The sequence below is a fragment of the Malaclemys terrapin genome, chromosome 1 (assembly GCF_027887155.1).
Source record: "Malaclemys terrapin pileata isolate rMalTer1 chromosome 1, rMalTer1.hap1, whole genome shotgun sequence".
Lineage (NCBI taxonomy): Eukaryota > Metazoa > Chordata > Testudines > Emydidae > Malaclemys > Malaclemys terrapin.
The window spans coordinates 1,323,994-1,344,033 of record NC_071505.1 but is presented as its reverse complement, the minus strand read 5'-3'; the positions used below and the strand labels follow the sequence as shown (position 1 = coordinate 1,344,033).

The window sequence follows — 20,040 nt, the reverse complement described above, 5'->3', positions numbered from 1 at the left end:
GTGGGGGAGTTAGGGCCCTGCACCCCTCTTCCCGAGATTCACTGCGACTCTCAACCAGCCAGTAAAGCAGAAGGTTTATTTAAGGACAGGAACACCGTCTCAAGCAGAGCGTGTAGGTACGACCAGACCCCCTCAATTAGGTCCCTCTGGGAGGTTCAGGGAGCTTAGACCCCAGCTTGGGGTTCCCTGCGTTGCACCACCCAGCCCCAACCAAAACTAAACTCCAAGCCCCTCCCGCTGCTCCTCTCCTTTGTCCAGTCTCCCGGGCAGAAGACTCCCCACCCCCGTTCCTGGCTCAGGTTACAGCTCAGGTCGCTTCCTTCAAGGGAAGTCCCACATCCCCACTGCAACCGCCCTGCAACATTCCCAGGTCAAATCTGCCCTGCTCCCTGCTCCGTCACACCGGCCCTGGTCCTTCCCCCAGGACAGAGCCCCCACAGAGCACCCTGGAGCCAGCCAGCGGCACGCGGCACCCTCCCTCCGCCACCACAAGGGCACCTGGAGTAGAGTCCCCGGCCCAGGCCTCGCTGCGCCCGGCAGGGCTGTGACCAGGCTGCAGCCCGGGGTGGGGGGGGCGGCTGAATGGGGCACAGCCCCGGGGGACTCCGTGCAGCCTGAGGGGGGATGCCAAGAGGGTGGGCGTGTGCGTGTGCAAGCATGTACATGTATGCTCCAGGGTACCAGGGCTGAGTGGGCCAGGCCGGTCCCCTTCCCACCCTGCCCGAAGGAAGGCAACATACTCACCAAGACACTCAGCAACCCCCGGTGCAGGGGGGCCTCCCAAATCTGGGACTAATCACAGCCCACCCCCTTCCCCGCCAGGCTGGGCCATGGGAACGGGGCACCAGCCGTCCCCACCTCCCACCCAGTGAGGGCTGGAGGGAGTGGGGGGTGCTGGGCGCTGCTTTGGGCAGTAGGAGGGAGGCGGCGCTGCCCGCTGAGCCAGGGACACCCCCCCATGGTGCCCCCCGCCCAGCCCGGAGCCCCCCCGGGAGCTCGCCCTGGGCTCAGAGCCAGCCCCAGAAATAGCGGCTGGTATGTGGGTGGAAGGGCAGCGGGATAAATAAGGAGCAAGGGGGCTGGGAGCAGGCTGGGGAGGGAGGGGAAGCGCAGTGACAAAGGAGGCACCAGGCTCAGCCCCCCACGGGAATGGGCAGCGCCCGCCTGGGGCTCCCTGCGAGTTCCTCCCCCAGGGGTCAGCGCCCCTGGGAACTGGGGGCTTGTGAGGGGGCCCAGCCCCGGCTCCAGGCTGGCTCCCCCGGCTGGGGTTGGCCCTAGGGAGACCCCCTCCCCTTCCTGCTGCAGCCTCTCATCCGGACAAAGGGTCCCTGGAGTCTGGGCCCCCCCCCAGGCTGCTGTGTCGGCCCCTGTCCATCCTTCGCCTGGCAAGAACCCGCCCCCAACAGCCCCGCACAGCCCCGGGAACCGGCCGCAGCACCCGCGTGGCACCAGTGCCCGTCTCACAGCAACCTTAACGAGCCAGCGCGTCATCAGTGGGCAAACGAGCGCCCCTCCCCCCGGCGTGCGCCGCACACCGCTCCTGGCAGGGCGTGAACCCGGGCTCACCACGAGGGGGTCCCCTCACTGTCCCAGCTGGCCCCGGGGCCCTCTGGCCCCGCCTGCCCCTGCTCACTGCCCAGCTCCCCACGGGGCGAGGGGGGCGGCGGGAAGTGCAGGAAGAAGAGGGCCTCGTAGGAGAGGGGGAAGGGCGGGGCGGGCAGCGGGCAGCAGGCCAGCGAGCCCAGCTCCAGGGCCAGCACCGTGCCCAGCTCCGGTGCCGCCATGAAGAGGCGGCTGCCCCAGGCCACGCCCTGTCCTGCCAGGCTGCACTTGGCCAGGCTCCGCGCAGGGCCCCAGCGCCGGGCCCCCGGGCTGAAGGAAATCACCACGTTCTCCTGGGTGTTGCCCCCCACCACATAGAGGGGCTCCGAGCCCCCCAGGAAATAGAGACCGGGTAGGTCGGCGTCGGCTCGCGTCAGCGTGGGGAGCAGCTCCTGCCACGTGTCTGCAACGAGAGAGAGGGTGGGACGGGCGTCGCCCCCGCACCAGTCCAGACCTCACCCCACCTGGCCCGGATCAGTCCTCACTCTGCCCACCCCCACACCTGTCCTCACTCTGCCCAGACCTCACCCCAGGCCCCCCCATCCTCACCCCCACATCCGCCCTCACCCCCACACCCCTCCTCACTCTGCCCAGACCTCGCCCCAGTCCCCCCATCTTCACCCCGCCCACCTCCACCCTCACTCCCCCACTCCCACACCCATCCTCACTCTGCCTGCCCTCACCCCAGTCCCCCCATCCTCAGTCCCACACCTCCATGCCCATCCTCACCCTGTGCATCTCACCCCCCTCCCACCTGTCCCCATCCTGCCTGGAACTTGCCCCACCCCAGCCCACCCCCCACTCAACTCCCCCTACCTTCATCCCAACCCACTCCCCACCCCCACCGTTGCCCCAGCCTCACCCTGCCCAACCCCCCCCCCCCGCCCCCAAGTCTCCTCCCCCTTCCCTCCCGCGAGGCCCATCAGCCTGGGAGCTGGGAGGCTCCCTAAGAGACGGCCCAGCAGACACCGGGCGTGGGCCAGGGACTCACCCGTCCGCAGCCCAGCCACAGGGAGGAGCAGGCGGCTGGAGACGGGGCTGAGATGCTGGACTGCCCGGGGGGGGGGGCAAATGGGGCAATTTGCCCCAGGCCCCCATGGGAATATAGTATTCTATAGTATTGCAACTTTTTTTTTATGGAACGGGCCCCCGAAATTGCTTTACCCCAGGCCCCCTGAATCCTCTGGGGAGCCCTGCTGAGATGGGGACGAGGCTCCGTGTGGCACGGCTGGGCACCCTGGGGCCGGGGCTCTCTGCCCGGGCAGTGCCAGGCGCTGCTCTGCTCACCTGCCCCGACGTCGTAACGCAGCAGCAGCTTCTCGCCCGTCCTCTGCAGGCTGCCCAGGGCGTAGATGCTGCCGGCGTGAGCCGCGCAGAGCGGCAGGTCGTGGGACAGCGAGACGGCGAAGGTGAAGTCGGTGAGGGGCAGCGAGGAGACGAAGGCCCACGAGTCACTCCAGGGGTCGTAGCGCTCCACCGCCGCGTACAGAGCTGTGCCGCCGTCTGGCGCCAGGAGTGTGTCCAGGTACCAGCCCCCGATGGCGTAAATCCGCTGCCCCACCACCGCTGTGCTGAAGTGCCGCCGGCGCTGTGAGGAGAGAGCGGGCCGGGGGGCTAGGAACTCAGGGCTGACCCCACCGGGAGCCTGTCACCCTGGTGTCTGGGTGCGGCTCCCAGCTGGGGCGGGGGGCAGCGTGTGGCCTGGGGGTCCAGGCTGGGAACTGGGGGTGGGAGCATGGCACTGGGAGGCTCAGAGCCTGGGGCAGCTGGTCCCACATCCCATCCAGCTGCGAGTGCCAGGGGCCCTCAGAATGGGGCCTTCATGGGGGAGCCGAGTGCCAGCAGGGAGAGGGCAGAGAGCAAAGTGGGGCCACTGAGGAAAGGGGGCTCTGACCTTCAGCAGTGGGGTAGGGGGCTGCCAGCGGTGGGTGAGGGAACTGTAGCGAGGGGGTACCTGGGCACAGGGGTACCAAGGCACTGACCTTCAGCAGCGGGGTAGGGGGCTACCAGCGGTGGGTGAGGGAACTGTAGCGAGGGGGTACCTTGGCACAGGGGTACCAGGGCACTGACCTTCAGCAGCGGGGTAGGGGGCTGCCAGCGGTGGGTGAGAGAGCGGTAGCAGGAGAAAGGGTACCAAAGTGTGACGAACTGGGACTGTTCTTAATGTGGTCTTTGAATACTGAGTGGGGAGTGCTGGCTGGGAAGACAGGGGAGGTTGGCTGGGATGGTCTGCATTGGGGGATGGGAGACTGGCCTTGAGGGAAGATACCTGAGCATGTAAGGTGAGAACGCCCGGCTGGGGGCAGGTGACACCTTTGCCTGGGAAACTGGACAAAGGCTGGGGGAGGAGCCGGGAGAGGCTGGGGGAGAGACACTGGAAGGAGTTAGAGGGTCAGAAGCTGGCTGGTGTAATGGAGGGGAGCCCAGACGGGGCTCTGACACCCCAACGGGGCTGTGGTGCCCCTGGGACCCAAGATGGACCTAACTGGGGGGGGGGGGTCCTGTTGTCCGTGCCTGCAAGACCTGTCTGGACTGTGTTCCTGTCGTCTAAATAAACCTTCTGCTTTACTGGCTGGCTGAGAGTCATGGGGAATCGCAGGAAGCCGGGGGTGCAGGGCCCTGAGTCCCCCAATACTCCGTGACACAAGGTACCAGCCACTGACCCCCAGCAGCAGGGGCGGTGGGTGAGGGAGCAGTAACAGAGAGGTGAGGGGTACCGGGGCACTGGCCTTCAGCAGTGGGTGAGGGAACGAGGGCAGGAGCGGGCCATGTGATGAAGTGGGGGGGTTCCCCTCATGTTGTATGTGAGCCTGAGTACGTCTTACTGCTGTGCATGAATACTGTGTGCCTCAGTTTCCCTGTGTACTGCACCGGTGCCTCGGTGGTGGGGATAAGGGCCTGTGTCTTTTGCTGAGGCCCTTGGGGGCAAGTGAGGCAGCTCCAGCTGCTTGCAAGTAGGCGATGGCCCCGGAGGGGGACGCGGCCAGGTGACACTTTACCCTGGAAGCGAGACAAAGACCGGAGGAGTGGCAGTGGGCATGTGGGAGGTCGGGCCGCTGGAGGGGTCAGTCTCCTGTTTGGGACTCGGAGTGGGGAGTCCAGGGGCACGAGGCCCTGGGGGTCCCCAAGATGGACTTGGCTGAAAGTTCCTGCTTTCTGGGTAAAACTCTGTTCTACGCTGTGTCCCAACGACTGTGTTGCATGCTGGCTGGGAGTCCCGGCTGACTGCGGACAGGGCCCCTCTGGCTTCCCCAGGGGTCCCGTCCTGGAGGCCCTGCCAAGGGGAAGGGCACAGCGTGAACAGAGGGCTGAGTGCTCCGAGGTCAGACCCAGGAAGGCCGTAGGTGGAAAGGCTCCTTGCCCGGCGGAGTCCCTGTGCCGGAGTCCTGGCTGGCTTTGCACAGAGCAGTTCCAGAGCACCAGGCCTGAGAGTCCGTGAGAGGAGGTCACCATAAGTGGGAAGTGGGCGGCAGTGCTGGGTGAGGGATCGGTAGTAAGGGGGGGGGGTACCAGGGCACAGGGTACTGACCTTTAGCAGCAGGGTAGGGGGCTGCCAGTGGTGGGTGAGGGTGCAGTAGCGGGGGGAGGGGGTACCAGGCATGGGGGTGTGACAAAGTGGGACTGTTCTTAATGTTTCCTCTGAATACTGTGTGGGTGCCTCCGTTTCCCCTATGCATTTCTTAAGTCTCTAGGTGGTGGGATAAGGGGGTGTAATTGTTGCAGAGCAAAGGGCCAGTGTGCATAAATGGCCGACACTCTGTCGCCTGGCAACTAATGGCTGGGGCCCTTCCCCCCTGCAAGGTGATAGCTGAAGGTGTTGGAGAACAAAGATCAGGTGACCACCTGGTCTGGGAAAGAGACAAAGGCCAGAAAGGAGGGGCTGGAGACAGTCAGTTTGGAGCTGGCTGGGGCTGGGAAGTGAGTGCAGATGGGGGTGTCTGGCTCGCTGCCCCCCAGGATGGACCCGGCTGAGGGGTCCCGTTCGCTGGACCTACAAGCTCTGTTTTAGACCATGTTCCTGTCATCTAATAAACCTCCGTTTCCCCGGCTGGCTGAGAGTCACGTCTGACTGCGAAGGGGGGGGGGTGTGCAGGTCCTCTGGCTGCCCCAGGACCCCACCTGGGCGGACTCGCTGTGGGAAGCGCACGGAGGGGCAGGGGATGCTGAATGCTCCAAGGTCAGACCAGGAAGGTGAAGCCGTGTGAGCTTCTTGCCCTGAAGACAGTCTGCTCAGAGCGAGGAGACTTCACCAGAGTCCTGATGGCTTTGTAGGGAGCAGTTCCAGAGCATCGCCCAGGGACTCCATGACAGGGGGTACCAGGGCACGGGGCACTGACCTTCAGCAGCGGGGTAGGGGGCTGCCAGCAGTGGGTGAGGGAGCAGTAGCGGGAGAGGGTACCAGGGCACGGGGCACTGACCTTCAGCAGCAGGGCGGTGGGCTGCCAGCAGTGGGTGAGGGAGCAGTAGCGGGAGAGGGTACCAGGGCACGGGGCACTGACCTTTAGCAGCGGGGCGGTGGGCTGCCAGCAGCCAGCCAGCGGGTTGTAGCGGAAGGCTGCCATGCGGAAGGCGAACCCACGGGCCCCGCGGCGCTCCCGGTAGCCGCCGATGAGGAACAGGTAGTTGAGCAGCTGGGCGGTACTGAAGCTCCACTTGTCGGCCCGGAAGGGCAGCCCGGTGGCCCGGCGCCAGGTGCCCCCCCGGCCCAGGGGGAGGCAGTAGAGGCCGCGCAGGGGCTCCATGTCGGGGGTGGCCGGGGCCCTCAGGTTCTCCTTGTGGAGCACGCACAGCTGCTGGGGGCCTCGCATCCGGAGCCCTGCCAACTCCTCCTGCAGCGCCGGGGCCAGCTGCCCCGTGACGGGGGCCAGCTCCAGGAGCTGGGCGCTCAGGTACTGGCACAACACGGCCCGCATCTCCGGGCAGCCGATGGCCTCGGCAAAGCGCAGGTAGGACAGGCAGTTGTGGGGGCGCAGGAGGGGGCGCAGCGCCAGCCAGCACTGCTCCAGGAAGGAGGGCACCAGCAAGTAACTGGCAGCCTGGACAGCGGGCAGCAGCTCCTCCTCGCCCAGCCTGAAGTGCCCCAGGAAGACAAACTCCAGGATGGCGCAGAAGGCGCCCGATGGGATGTGCTCCAGCACCAGCCGCCCCTCTGCAGCCTCCTGCATCTGGGAGCGGGCCAGCGCCCCGAAGTACGCGCTCTCCTCAGCCAGCCGGGCCAGCTCCACCTGCGAGCACCAAGGGACCGGGGGCTGCTAAGCTGGCCTGGCCCAGCTCGGGCAGGGAGGAGTAGGGCTGGGGGCAATGCCATGCTGGGTAGGGCCTAGGGCAGGGGGACGCCAGCTCCTCTGGGACAGCACGCATAGACTCCTGTCCATTGTATCCTCAGCTGGTGCCGGGCCCCTGTGGGACTTGGCCTGCCCCAGCCTCCACCTGCAGGCGGTGGGGCCAGCACCAAGGGCTGGGGCCTGCACCAGCAGCTCCTTGGGGCAGAGGCAGGCTGGGGACAAGGGATGAGGGGAAATGAGAGGGAATGGGACTGCTGGGCAGGGGCTCCCCTCATTCCTGCCCTCTGGTGCCACAGGCTCTGGGCACGGGGAGCTGTTCCCAGGTGGGAGGGGGTAGCTCCAGGGTACCAAGGCCCTTGGCCCTGGTCTCATCACCCCACACCAGGGCCCCCACCTGACACGCTGCGTTGGACGCAGCCACTGAGCGCAGCCCAGACCTCACCCCACAGCTCTGCTGGGCAGCTGCCACCTCCCCACAAGGGGGCATCTCCAGGCCGGGGTCTGCAGACCCACCCAGGGTGCTACTCTGGCCAGAGACAGGCCTCCGTGGTCCCAGCAAGCCCCTTTCCTGGGCTGGGCCTGGCCCATCACTGGGACGAGCCCATGGCCACAGGCCTGTGGGGCTGCCGAAGTGGCACGGCCCCAGCGGAGATCCAGGTCTGGCCCATGAGGGTGGCAGCCAGCAGAAATCTACGCGGGTGGAGGCTGGGACCTGCAGCCTGAGGGCACCTTGGCTCACCCAGGGACGGGGGCAGAGGGGACCCAACAGGTGCTTTGGGCTGCAAGCCGCTGGGCACAGAGCCCCGGGGGGAGACCAACCCCCTTGGCGCCAATGGGGAAGGGCTCACGGGACGCTCTGCTCCACTGGGCGCAGGCCCTGCCAGTGCCGGGGACGGCAGGCTGAGGCAGTGTCCCAGCCGTGGCACTACATGCACCCAGTCCCAGCCCGCCCACGGGTGAGGGGCCCGGGGCCCCGGCCTGCACCCTGCCCGGCAGGACGCCCAGGCCCCCCAGCAGTAACACGCAGCCTGTGCAATGGCATTGGCGAGGCCCCGTGGGGGAGCAGGCTCCGGTAGTGATGGCACAGCACCAGGAAGGTGGCATTTTGGGCAGCATACCTGGAAGGCACAGGGATCTGTCTGGACGGTAACGAGGGGCAGCCCCGCCCCCCGGCTCCGGTAGACCCTCTGCTCAGGGCTGTTCCCCCAGGGCTCTGCCCGTGGTGCCAGGCCGCCTGGTCCCTTGCTGGGCAGCAGGAAGAAGCTCATCAGGGTGCGCAGGACGCACAGGAGGCAGCTCAGAGCCCAGCCAGCCGCAGCCCTCGGGGGGCGAGTCACGGCGTGCCAGGCTGCAGCCCACAAGCCTTCGCCCCCCCACCTCTGGCAGCGCAGAGTGGCACAGAGCGCCCTGTGGGGCATGGCCAGCGGCAGCTCCTGCAGGCACGTCCCCGGCTGAGCGAGGGGCAGCCGGCAGGGCTGCAAGCTCCAGGCACGGGCTGCCACAGGAATCTCGGAGCAGGCAGGAGGGTTGAGCTATTTTTAACCTGCTTCCAGGCAGCGAGCAGGAAAGCCGAGCCCGCCTGCGCCCCATGCCAGCGCGGAGGCAGCAGGGCCCCTGGCCAAGCAGAGCAGCGCAGGGAGCGCCCAGGCTCCACAAGTGGCTCCTGCAGGCTAGGCACTGGCGCCAGGCAGAGCGGGCACTGGATGGCACCCCAGCCTTTGGCTGTCCTGTCACAGTGCAGCCTGGAGCAGCAGGGCGAGGCTTGGGAGGACAGCACGACATGGCTGTGGAGCCTGCCCCAGGCAGGAGCGGGCACCGCCGCGGATCACGGACACGCCGCTCTGGCTGGTAGCCGGGGAGCACCAGCACGGCCGGGGGCCCAGCAGCAGAGCCCCGTGGCTGGCGGGGCCGTGACGGCTCCAAACACGCTCCCCCCTTCCACGCTGCCGGACCCAGGGGGCTGGGGCATTAGGGCTAGGTCGCGCTGCGCCTCTCCCAAGCCAGCCTCCCCTCCCGCTGCCAGTCACAGTGCCCATGTACAGGCCTGAACCCCCCCACTGCACACAGATCAGGCCTCGGCGCCCACTGCCCTGGGGGACCCACGCAGCTCTGCAGCCTGGCAGGGACCCCCCCAGGGCAGACGCTGGGCCTGGCAGCCGGCCCCCAGGACACTGAGTGCCCTGGGCAGGAGGAGGGACGGCCAGACAGATGGACACAGGCAGACAGTGCCAGGCATTTATTGGTCTGAGTGCAGAGTTCACAGTCCATTGCTAGGCAGTGGAGGGCCCTGCCAGGGGCCCGGTTCCGAGGGGGCGGCAGCAGCAGGCTCTGGGGACTGGCAGGGAAAGCAAGTGCAGAGCCCTGGCCATGTGGCCCAGGCAGGGAGGAGCTTTGGGGCAGGGCTGTGGGAGGCAGCCCCCACCCACTCCCCCAGCCGCAGCAGGGGACACCCCGCTACAGCCCACCCCCCCATTCCCAGCAGCGTGAGAGGCGCTGGAGCCAGGCCAGCACTGCCTGCGGGGGCAGCAGCCCTACAAATGCCCCCTGCTTCTCCAGAAAAGGGGCCAGCAGGAGGGGCCCGGCAGGGGGCAGGGGCAGAGCATGCAGGTCTCCCCCTGTAGCCCACACTCGCTGAGCCCCACGGGATCCCAGGTCACATCGGCAGGCAGGAAGGGCACTGGGGCGGCAGAGCTGGGCAGCGCCGCAGGCCAGGGGAGGCAGAGACACAGGGACAGAGGCAGACGCACGTGTGGCACATTCAGCTCCCAGCGCGCAGCCCCCAGTGCACTCGCAGGGAACCAGGGGAGCCAGGCCCCTCCTGCCCCAGGGAGGGGGCCGAGGCTGCAGCCGCCCTGCTCAGCGGGACCCCCATGGCCACACAGAGACATCCAACACTGGGCAGTGGGGAGAGCCGGCCCCACACTGCCCCCCTGGAGGGGGTGGGGATCCTCACACCAATTCAGGGAGGGCAGTCCCTGCATTCACTCCCCACACCAGAACATTAACAGTTTCCCACCCAGACCCCCAGACCCCACCCCCGCTCACTGGCCAGCCAGGGCAGCCCCCCACCCCTCACCCCAGGAGGCAAGGGAGGCTGGTCTGGGGGCATTGGTCCCTTGGGGTCCTTGCCAACTGCTGTCCCTTTGGCAGGGAGGGGCCATTCCGCTGCTCCATCTGCAGCCCGGCGAGCCCGGGGGCCTGATGCAGGAGGCAGGCGAGCGCGGGGCAGGCAAAGCCGGGCTGGTCACGGGCACTGCGCCTTCTGCTGGAAGTAGGCCTCGAAACGGCACTGCGCGTAATCCTGTGCAGGGAGAGAGCGTCAGGCTGGTGCAGGGCCAGAACAGGGACCCCTCAGAGTCCCCCAGCCGTGGGGGCAGGGCCAGAACAGGGACCCCGCGCAGCCCCCCCCAGCCGCGGGGCCAGGGGAGCCCAGTCACCCTGCGCAGCCCCCCCCCCAGTCGCAGGGGCGGAGCCAGAACACAAAGACCACGTGCAGCCGCACTGAGGGCCTGGCACAGGGAGGCAGCGGGTACCCGCAGTGCTCAGCAAAGGGAGAGCTTAGGACAGACGCCCCTCGGGACGCTGAACCAGGCTGGGCCCCCCTGACCTGTCCCCGTCTCAGCAGTGGGAGCCCCGTGGGCAGTGCCCTGTGGGAGCCAAGGGGCAGAGTCGCCCATGCCCCGTGCTCACCAGGTAGCCGAACTCAATGGTGGAGATCTTCGCCTGCAGGATGGACCAGAGGCCCCAAAAGAAGTGAGAGGCCAGAGCAAACCTGAGGGGAGAGAGCAGCTGTTGGGGAGACACTGAGACCCTCCCACTGTGCCATGTCCCAGACTCCACCCCAAGCCTGCACAGCCTCCTCCAGTCCCGCTGGCTCCCTCCCAGAGCCCCTCAGGCACCCCTAGTCTGTGCAGCAAGGCTGGGAGAAGGAGCCTGCAACAGATGCCTGACTGCGCTGGAGGGCTCTTTAAAGAGATCTGTCCTTGGGGAGGGCAGCAGAGTGGGGGTCCCCCGCACCCGCTCCGTGTGGGGGAAACGGGGGTGGGGGTCTCCCCTTGCTGCCCAGGGTCATTCACTCACCGGCCAATCTCAGTGAGCATCTCCTCCTCGATGCGAGCCTGCTCCTCGTGCGTGGTGTCCCCGCACCGCCCCGAGTCCTCCCACAGGTAGTGCTGGATGAAGTGCAGCTGCAGGCAAGTTGAGCAAGTCTCAGCCTCAGGCCCCAAATGCAGGGTGGGGAGCTGGGCTATGCAGGGGATGGGGAATCTAGGGCTCTGCCTACCTGCCCAGCTGGGCAAGGCCCAGAGTGAGTTGGGTACTCCTGGGGGAATTCTGCACCACTGCGCATGCGCAGAATTCATGTCCCCCACAGAATTATAGATTCTGCCTGGGGGAGGTGCCGCAATTACACCTTCTATGCACCAGAAACTGTTGTGGACCCAGAAGAGAGGGCAGCTGGCTCGGGGCGGAGCAGCCAGCCGCAGAGAGGGAGGCCGAGAGGCTGCATTCCTCACAGCACCCTGCCCGCGGGGCCAGGTGAGGAGGCATGGGATATTGGGAGGGTGACAGCACAGGGCACAAAGGCTGTGGGCGGTCACATAGACTAGGGATCAGAAGGACTAGTGGGGGGGAACAGGAGCTAGTGGGGGTGACAGCACTGACCCACGGGCTAAATGGGAGTGGGGTACAGGGCTACATGGGGATGGAGGGGGCTGAATGGGGATGCAGGGCCACAAGGGGATGGGGAGAGAGGGGTGGCTGAGTGGAGCGTGCAGGGCCACATGGGGACTGGGGCAGATGTTCCTGGCTGAATGGGAAAGGCTAGGGGTCACCCAGGGCCTGCATGGGGGAGGCTCCCCAACTCCCTAACAACCCCCTCCCCCGCCAAAAACCTTCTCCCAGCCACACCCACCAACCCACCAGGTTCATTCCCAGGCTCCTTCCCTCTCCCTCAGCTCCTCCGTTACCCCGACTCCCCCCAGCCTTTGCACTGCTTCCAAGGGGGGCGGGAATCCAGTTCTGTATTAGAGTGGAAATGAATTACTCAAAGGTTTGTATTAACAGGTCTAGCGAGGATCTATTTGTCAAGAAATGTTTCCTGAAGCTTTGTGTTGTCTGTACTGTTACAGACACAGTTGCTGACTGGTATTTTGAAATTAATTACCAAAATAACTGAAACTGGCGTGATTATACTATGTATTTGACAAATAAAATATGCAGAATTTTGCAGAATTTTAAAATATTCTGCACAGAATCTTTAAGTTTTTGGTGCAGAATTCCCCCAGGAGGAATGGGGGAGCTTCCCGGGGCAGGAGGCTCAGAACAGGGCCCAACACCCAACAACAATCCCAACAGCTACAGCCCCACCAACCAGAGTGCAAGCCCCTCACCCCACAGGGCAGCAGCCTGGCAAGGATTGGACTCACTGCCTGCCTGCCCTTCGCCCTCCCTGGGGCTCCCCCAGCTGGGTGGCTCAGTTACCTGTTGCTGGCGCGTGGGGTAGTTCTCCAAGGAGGCCTTGTAGAAGGGCCACGTGTCGTGGGTGTAGTCGTACACCCACTCGCAGAAGTGATTGCCGATGTCAAAGCCCCTGCAGGGAGGGGGGGGTTAGGAGCTTCCATGCTCGCAGGGTTCCAGCCTCCTCATGGCCCCGACCCCACCCCACCAGGCAGCCGCAGCAGAGCTGCCCCAATAGCCCCGTATGGGTCCCACAGCCAAGGGAGAGCACCAGGCCGGGCAGCCGTCCCAACAACCCTGGTGTGACGTTATGAGGGTAATATAATATCTCATTGAAAGGTGACAAGGCCGGAAAGAGTTAATTACCTCCCAGACTGACCTGACCCAGGGCCAAACTTTAGAGACTGGTTAGGAAGATCTGTAAATGAATAGAGCTTTGAAATGCAGTCTGTATTGTTAGAGATAGAAGGGCAGGTGTTTGCTCAGGTCTTGTGATGGAGGCAAACAAGTCTTGTCTATTGCTATAGCTTTAATTCAAAGATCAAAAAAGAAATATTAACATGTAGGAAGACACTTGAGGGAAATAGTATTATTGTCTCTATGTCTCTTTGAAGGTTGTGGTAACCTGTATCTGAACTGTTTAATGGATAAATTACCCTGTGCTAATTGCCAGGATGTTTGGGAGAAGGAGAGTTAAGCCTATTGTTTTCTCAGGCCAAAAGGCTGCTGGAAACGTATAAGAACCCTGGGACATGATCCTGCTTCATCTCAGATCTGCTTTGGGTTTCAAGAGGGAGAAACCTTAAGCCACAAGAATTGAGATCCCCAGTCACTGACTGGAGCCACCCTGAATATGGACATTGGACTATAACCTATGGACTATTTCTAAAAGGACTTTTGGCAACTACAAGCTCATCTCTGCTATGTATCTGAACCTCAAGAATTGAATTCAAGTCTGTCTGTATATTGATCTTTTAACCAACTCTCTCTCTCTTTTCTTTTTTAATAAATTTTAGTTTAGTTAATAAGAATTGACTATAGTGTGTATTTTGGGTAAGATCTAAGTTATAATTGAACCTGGGTATGTGGCTGATCCTTTGGGGTTGGAAGAACCTTTTCTTTTATATGATGAGAGAAGATTTTCAGAATTTATCATTGTATGTCTGACGTGTGTGTCTGGACGGAGGCCTGAGGCTGGGCACTTTAAGGGAACTGCGTTGTTTGGACTTCTGAGTAACCAGCGAGGTACTACAGAAGCTGTTTTGTGCTGGTTGGTAAATCTCAGTATTGGAATATCCACCAGTGTTTGGGGTTTGTCTGCCCCGTTTTGTTTGCCGTTCACCCTAATTGAGTGACCTCAGCTGGCTCCCACGGGCAGCACCATCACACCTGTGTAGGTTGCACAGCCCAGGGAGAGCACCGGGCTGGGGAGCCGCCCCCAGAGCCGTCCCGCCAGCCCCGCGCAGGCAGCACGGCCCAGGGAGAGCACCCGGCTGGGCAGCCGTCCCCAGAGCCGTCCCGCCAGCCCCGCGTGGGCAGCACGGCCCAGGGAGAACACCGGGCTGGGCAGCCGTCCCCAGAGCCGTCCCGACAGCCCCGCGTGGGCAGCAGGGCCCAGGGAGAGCACCGGGCTGGGCAGCCGTCCCCAGAGCCGTCCCGCCAGCCCCGCGTGGGCAGCAGGGCCCAGGGAGAGCACCCGGCTGGGCAGCCGTCCCCAGAGCCGTCCCGCCAGCCCCGCGTGGGCAGCAGGGCCCAGGGAGAGCACCGGGCTGGGCAGCCGTCCCCAGAGCCGTCCCAACAGCCCCGCGTGGGCAGTACGGCCCAGGGAGAGCACCCGGCTGGGCAGCCGTCCCCAGAGCCGTCCCGACAGCCCCGCGTGGGCAGCACGGCCCAGGGAGAACACCGGGCTGGGCAGCCGTCCCCAGAGCCGTCCCGACAGCCCCGCGTGGGCAGCAGGGCCCAGGGAGAGCACCAGGCTGGGCACTGGAGTCTATACACGCCAGCTTATGGCTTGGCACCACACCCACCCTGCCCCCCCATCACCCACCTGTAGTTGTAGCTGCTGTATTCAAAGTCAATCAGCATCAGCTTGTCAGTGGGGTGTGACTCTCGCCCAGCCAGCAGCAGGATGTTCCCTGGGAAGGGGAAGGACAGGTGAGAGCGGCTGCCTTGGGGAGCCGGAGCTGGGGGAGCCCCTCAGGTCCCATGTAGCCCTGTCCTGGGGCCGAAGCAGGACTGGCCCCTGGGTCAGCCCCCAGGCAGGGCCTAGGCTGCTCCCCGGGACAAGCTGCGCTTAGGCCAGCGAGGTTCCCCCAACCCGACCCCAGAGGGGAGCCACGCTGCAGTGGTGGCTCAGGCACCAGCGGGCCCAAGGCTGGGCTATTCCAGCTGGCAATGCCGACCGTCAACAGGCGACGGGGGCGTCTCACCCCATCACTCACCTTCCTGCACGTCATTGTGGCAGAAGACCACAGGGGACGGCGTGGACTCCAGCAGCTCCCTGGAATTGAGGGGGAGAGAGACATCAGCAGACAGCCCACTTCATTCCTCCCACTCCCCCAGGCTCTCCAGCAGGGGGCGGTGCGAGAGGGAACCCCAAGGAGACACTGACACTCTGACACTGCTAGTTTCTGCCACCCGCTGTGCGTCAGCAGTGCCGGGCAGAGACCCGCCCGCCGCGGGCACAGAGAGGGGAGCCGGAGCCCGCCGCGGGCACAGAGAGGGGAGCCGGAGCCCGCCGCGGGCACAGAGAGGGGAGCCGGAGCCCGCCGCGGGCACAGAGAGGGGAGCCGGAGCCCGCCGCGGGCACAGAGAGGGGAGCCGGAGCCCGCCGCGGGCACAGAGAGGGGAGCCGGAGCCCGCCGCGGGCACAGAGAGGGGAGCCGGAGCCCGCCGCGGGCACAGAGAGGGGAGCCGGAGCCCGCCGCGGGCACAGAGAGGGGAGCCGGAGCCCGCCGCGGGCACAGAGAGGGGAGCCGGAGCCCGCCGCGGGCACAGAGAGGGGAGCCGGAGCCCGCCGCGGGCACAGAGAGGGGAGCCGGAGCCCGCCGCGGGGGAACCGTAGCGGGATGGGAGACGGGGGGTAGGCCCATGGGCCTGTTGCGGTGCAGGGCTAGTGGGAACCAGCAGTGAGAGGCACCCCTGAAGGGGTAGAGGGGCACCTTTCCGGCCAGCCAAGAGCAGTCTGCCCTCCCCCACCCCCACGTGGCTATGGCAGCCCCTCGGGCCCTGGGCTCACCTGAGGCTCCCCATTTCCTTCTGCAGGTTATAGGCTTTGAGCTGGTTGAACTTCTTCCGCTGGGCTTCCTGGGGGAAGGTGAGCTCGGCAATCTGCTTCAGGTACCTGGAGCGCAGGGTCCTGTCACCTCCGCAGGGCAAGGCCCCCCAGCCCTCGTCCCCTGGGAGCAAGGGAGACCCCCCCCCACCCCCTTCCTCCGGGAGCAGTGGGATGGGTATTCCCCCAACACTCACTCCCCTCCCCATGAGCCCCCCCCACTTGCCTCCCCTAGGAGCAGTGAGATGGGGAGACACCCCCCACTCAGTCTCCCACCCCAGCAGTGAGATGGGGAGGGGCCCCTCCACTCGCCACAAGACAGGGCCCATTATTCTCCCTCCTGGCCCCATGGCAGAGTCCCCGCAGCACTGCATCGGGTGTGTGGGGGGGTAACTCCCCTCATGGCTGTTACTGCAGAGTGATGGGGGGTGACTCCTTGCCAGCCACACTCCAGGCCCCCACTCCTGCAGGGGAAGGGGTCCCCGGGGGGACGCAGCTGGTGCTCAGAGGGGCAGGCCAGGACGACCCACAGGCCAGAGAACCCCAGAGCAGTGGGTTACCGTTCCATGGTCCCAAACAGCCACTTGGGCTCCTTGTTGAAGGGCATCACCATGCCGTGGAAGCGGGACATCTTCATCGCTATCTCCCTGGAGATGTCGGGGTCCTGCAGGTCCTCCGTGCGCAGACGCCGGCTCTGGGGGGACACGGCAGGCCTGAGACAGCCTGGCCTCCAGGGAATGGGACAGGGGCAGCAGGGAGCCCGGGGCTCACTTGGCCTGGCACGGAGCCTCCAGTGCCGGGGGAGGGACAGAGCCCTCTCAGCGTCCCAGGAGCCCACAGGTCTGAGCCAAGTCAGCCAGGATGGGCAGCGAGCCGGGGCACCGCCAGGCACCTGCCACGTGCAGCAGCCATCGGGGGTCACGGAGGAAGAGCCACTTGGGCCTCACCAGCCCTTGAAGTTGGGCAGAGCGGTCTCTGGCCAGTCCGTTAGGGGCCGGAGGGCCTGCATGGGGGAAGGGCAGAGGGTAGGCCCCCCAGCGAGGCCCGTACCGGAATGTACTGCTCCAGGCGCCCCTGGGGAAAGACCCCATAGAGCCGTGGCCCCAGCGTCCGCTCTGCCAGGATGGCAAACATCACGCTCTCCAGCACCAGCGAGTCCACGCCCTGCAGAGACAGAAGGCATGGGTGAGGGGTAGCCACCCCCAAACCTGCGCAGTCGGGGGAGGGGCCGTGGCCCTGGGACTCCCCAACCCTGCACAATAGGGGAGGAGTGACCCCAAGACACTGCTTGATGCCAAGGTGGGGAGGCAGCAAACCCACACTCCACAGCCCACCCCAATGCACAGTCCTGGGGAACCCCACAAAGGAACCCTCACCAGAGAAGGGAGAACGGCATTAACCCCCTCAGCCTTGAACCCTTTGCTGGCCCAGGAGTCAGCACCCAGCAGCAACAGCAAACTGGATAGAGCCGTTTCTCTAGCCCGGAGGGGGCTGCAGAGCTGGGTTAGCAGAGGGGCTGCAAGTGGGGACTGGGGGCACTAGCACAGCTGGAGGGGGCAGGGCTGGGATAGCAGAGGGGCTGCGGGTTGGGAGTGAGAGGCACTGGCAGAGCTGGGAGGGGACAGGGCTGGCCTAGGCCCTCACCGGGGGGCGAGGGGGGAGATTACAATCCCTGCAGAGGCCTGCGTAGCCCACATGGCTGGCCCCGTGCGTGGCTGGCATGGAGCCTGTTGCTGGGCTGATGAGGTCAGGCCAGTTCCCCCACACGCTGACCCCAGCCAGGCCGTCGAATGCAGCGCAGGAAGCGGTTTGGTGTCTCCCGGGGCCCCCCTCACCCTGTGTCCTGCTGCCAAGCTGGGGAAGCCTCACCTGCAGAATGGCCCCGTAGACGCGCAGCAGCACCTGCCGAGGCTCATCGCCCACGCTCAGGACGTGGTCCGGGAGGCTGCATTTGTACAGCAGGTTGCTGAGCCCCCCACTGCAAAGGGGAGCAGAGCCCAGGTCAGAGGCCACAGGGCCCAGTGCGCTGGGGGGGCAGCATGGGGCCGGGCAGGCGCACGGGACTCGGTGCGCTGGGACGCAGCCCAGGTGCTGGGGGGGGGGCAGCACGGGGCCCGGTGTGCTGGGACGCAGCCTGGTGCTGGGGGGCAGCACGGGGCCGGGCAGGCGCACGGGGCGCGGCGTGCTGGGACGCAGCCCAGGTGCTGGGGGGGGGGCAGCACGGGGCCCGGTGTGCTGGGACGCAGCCTGGTGGTGAGGGGCAGCATGGGGCCGGGCAGGCGCATGGGGCGCGGTGCGCTGGGGGGCAGCCCAGGCGCTGGGGGGGGGCAGCACGGGACCCGGTGTGCTGGGACGCAGCCCGGCGCTGGGGGGGGGCAGCACGGGGCCGGGCAGGCGCACGGGGCGCGGTGTGTTGGGGGGCAGCCCAGGGGTGGGGGGGGGGCAGCACGGGGCAGGGCAGGCGCACGGGGCACGGTGTGTTGGGGGGCAGCCCAGGGGCTGGGGGGGGGGCAGCACGGGGCCGTGCAGGCGCACGGGGCGCGGTGCGCTGGGGGGCAGCCCAGGGGCTGGGGGGGGGGCAGCACGGGGCTGGGCAGGCGCATGGGGCGCGGTGCGCTGGGACGCAGCCCGGCGCTGGGGGGCAGCACGGGGCCGTGCAGGCGCACGGGGCGCGGTGCGCTGGGGGGCAGCCCAGGGGCTGGGGGGGGCAGCACGGGGCCGGGCAGGCGCACGGGGCGCGGTGTGTTGGGGGCAGCCCAGGGGCTGGGGGGGGGGCAGCACGGGGCCGGGCAGGTGCACGGGGCGCGGTGTGTTGGGGGGCAGCCCAGGGGCTGGGGGGGCAGCACGGGGCCGGGCAGGCGCACGGGGCGCGGTGTGCTGGGGGGCAGCCCAGGGGCTGGGGGGGGGGCAGCACGGGGCCGGGCAGGCGCACGGGGCGCGGTGTGTTGGGGGGCAGCCCAGGGGCTGGGGGGGGGCAGCACGGGGCCGGGCAGGCGCACGGGGCGCGGTGTGCTGGGGGGCAGCCCAGGGGCTGGGGGGGGGCAGCATGGGGCCGGGCAGGAGCACGGGGCGCGCCCCGCAAGGTTTGCGGATCCCTCCCAGGCAATTTCAGCCTGAGCCCGCCCGCGTGAGCTCCTGCCCCGATCCTGCCCCCACCAGCGCCCGAGCAGGGCCTGGCCCCGCAGAGCCCCAGGCTCTACGCCTGCCCGTGGAGAGACCTGGGCACACGGCAGCGCCCCGGACAGCGCCCTGCTGGCAACTCCAGCCTGGCCCTGGGGCTGCCCCCGGCTCGGGGACGGGTCCCCCCTTTCCGCCCCTCCACCGCCTGTCCCAGCCCGGGCCCAGCCGGCAGTGCGGGCCTGTCCGCAGGGCCCAGCGGGGCGCTCCGCCCCACACCAGGCTCGAGCAGGGTCCGGGTGAGCCATAAAGCCCCGGGCCCGCGGGACGAGCCCCTGCGAGCCGGGGGCGGGGGCAGCAGCACGGTGCCCCCAGGAGCCGCCCCGGGACCCTCGCGCCCTGCGGGGCCGGGCCGGGCTGTGCCGCATCACGGGGCGCTGAGCGGGGCAAAGCTCGCAGGCTCCCCGGGGTGGCCCCTGCACCGTTACCGGTCACTCTGCACGGGGGGCCGCGCAGCACCGCCCCCCCCGGGCCCATCGCCCCCCCCGGGCCCATCGCCCCCCCGCCGGGACCCCAGACACGCCGGGACCCGGGACCCCAGACACGCCGCTTGCGCCGGGCGCGTTGCCCGGCCGGGCCGCAGGGCGGAGCGTTAACCCGGGACCCTAAGGACGGCAGCGCAGGGCTGGCACGAGAACCGCCCCGCCCCGCCCCGGAGCGGACCGGACCGGACCGGACCCCGCCAGCCGGCACCTGACCGGGCTGATGCCGAACTCCTCGGGCGCGATCAGCTTCCAGGAGCCGGCCAGGAACTCGCGGCACCACAGGAAGGCCCGGAGCCGGGTGCGGTCGGGCACGGCGGCGCCGCGGGGGGAGCGGGGCACCGCGCACTCGCCATCGCCCGGGCACCGCGCGCCGGGACCCGGCCCCGGCCCCTCCGCCTCCATCCCCGGCTCTGCCGCCCGCCCCTCCGCCAATCACCGCCCGCCCCCGCCGGCCCCGGCCAATCACCGCCCGCCCCTCCGCCAATCACCGCCCGCCCCCGCCGGCCCCGGCCAATCACCGCCCGTCCCTCCGCCAATCACCGCCCGCCCCACCGGCCCCGGCCAATCACCGCCCGTCCCTCCGCCAATCACCGCCCGCCCCCGTCCCCGCCGGCCCCGGCCAATCACCGCCCGTCCCTCCGCCAATCACCGCCCGCCCCCGTCCCCGCCGGCCCCGGCCAATCACCGCCCGTCCCTCCGCCAATCACCGCCCGCCCCCGCCGGCCCCGGCCAATCACCGCCCGCCCCTCCGCCAATCACC

At 67.2% G+C, this 20,040-nt stretch overlaps 2 protein-coding genes across 3 annotated transcripts; both read right to left on the bottom strand.

The window, feature by feature from the left end:
* Positions 1–1,008: 1,008 nt before the first annotated feature.
* LOC128830345 (kelch-like protein 42) lies at positions 1,009–8,363 on the bottom strand. Its single transcript, XM_054016164.1, has 4 exons — positions 8,006–8,363; positions 6,102–6,827; positions 2,890–3,190; positions 1,009–2,005 (listed from the first exon to the last, which is right to left on the bottom strand). Exons 1-4 carry the CDS (start codon positions 8,303–8,305, stop codon positions 1,563–1,565), a joined length of 1,770 nt encoding a protein of 589 aa, XP_053872139.1. The 5' UTR covers positions 8,306–8,363; the 3' UTR covers positions 1,009–1,562.
* A 745-nt stretch (positions 8,364–9,108) lies between these two features.
* Positions 9,109–19,682, bottom strand: CHKB (choline kinase beta). 2 transcript variants are annotated; one of them, XM_054036212.1, is made up of 11 exons: positions 19,489–19,682; positions 17,420–17,596; positions 16,669–16,792; positions 16,179–16,312; positions 15,583–15,687; positions 14,786–14,844; positions 14,392–14,479; positions 12,369–12,477; positions 10,968–11,074; positions 10,578–10,659; positions 9,109–10,188 (listed from the first exon to the last, which is right to left on the bottom strand). In XM_054036212.1, exons 1-11 carry the CDS (start codon positions 19,680–19,682, stop codon positions 10,132–10,134), a joined length of 1,236 nt encoding a protein of 411 aa, XP_053892187.1. In that variant the 3' UTR covers positions 9,109–10,131. The 2 variants fall into 2 exon arrangements, with proteins under 2 accessions (XP_053892187.1, XP_053892107.1); XM_054036132.1 differs by having other exon boundaries at positions 16,669–16,782; positions 17,488–17,596.
* Positions 19,683–20,040: the final 358 nt, after the last annotated feature.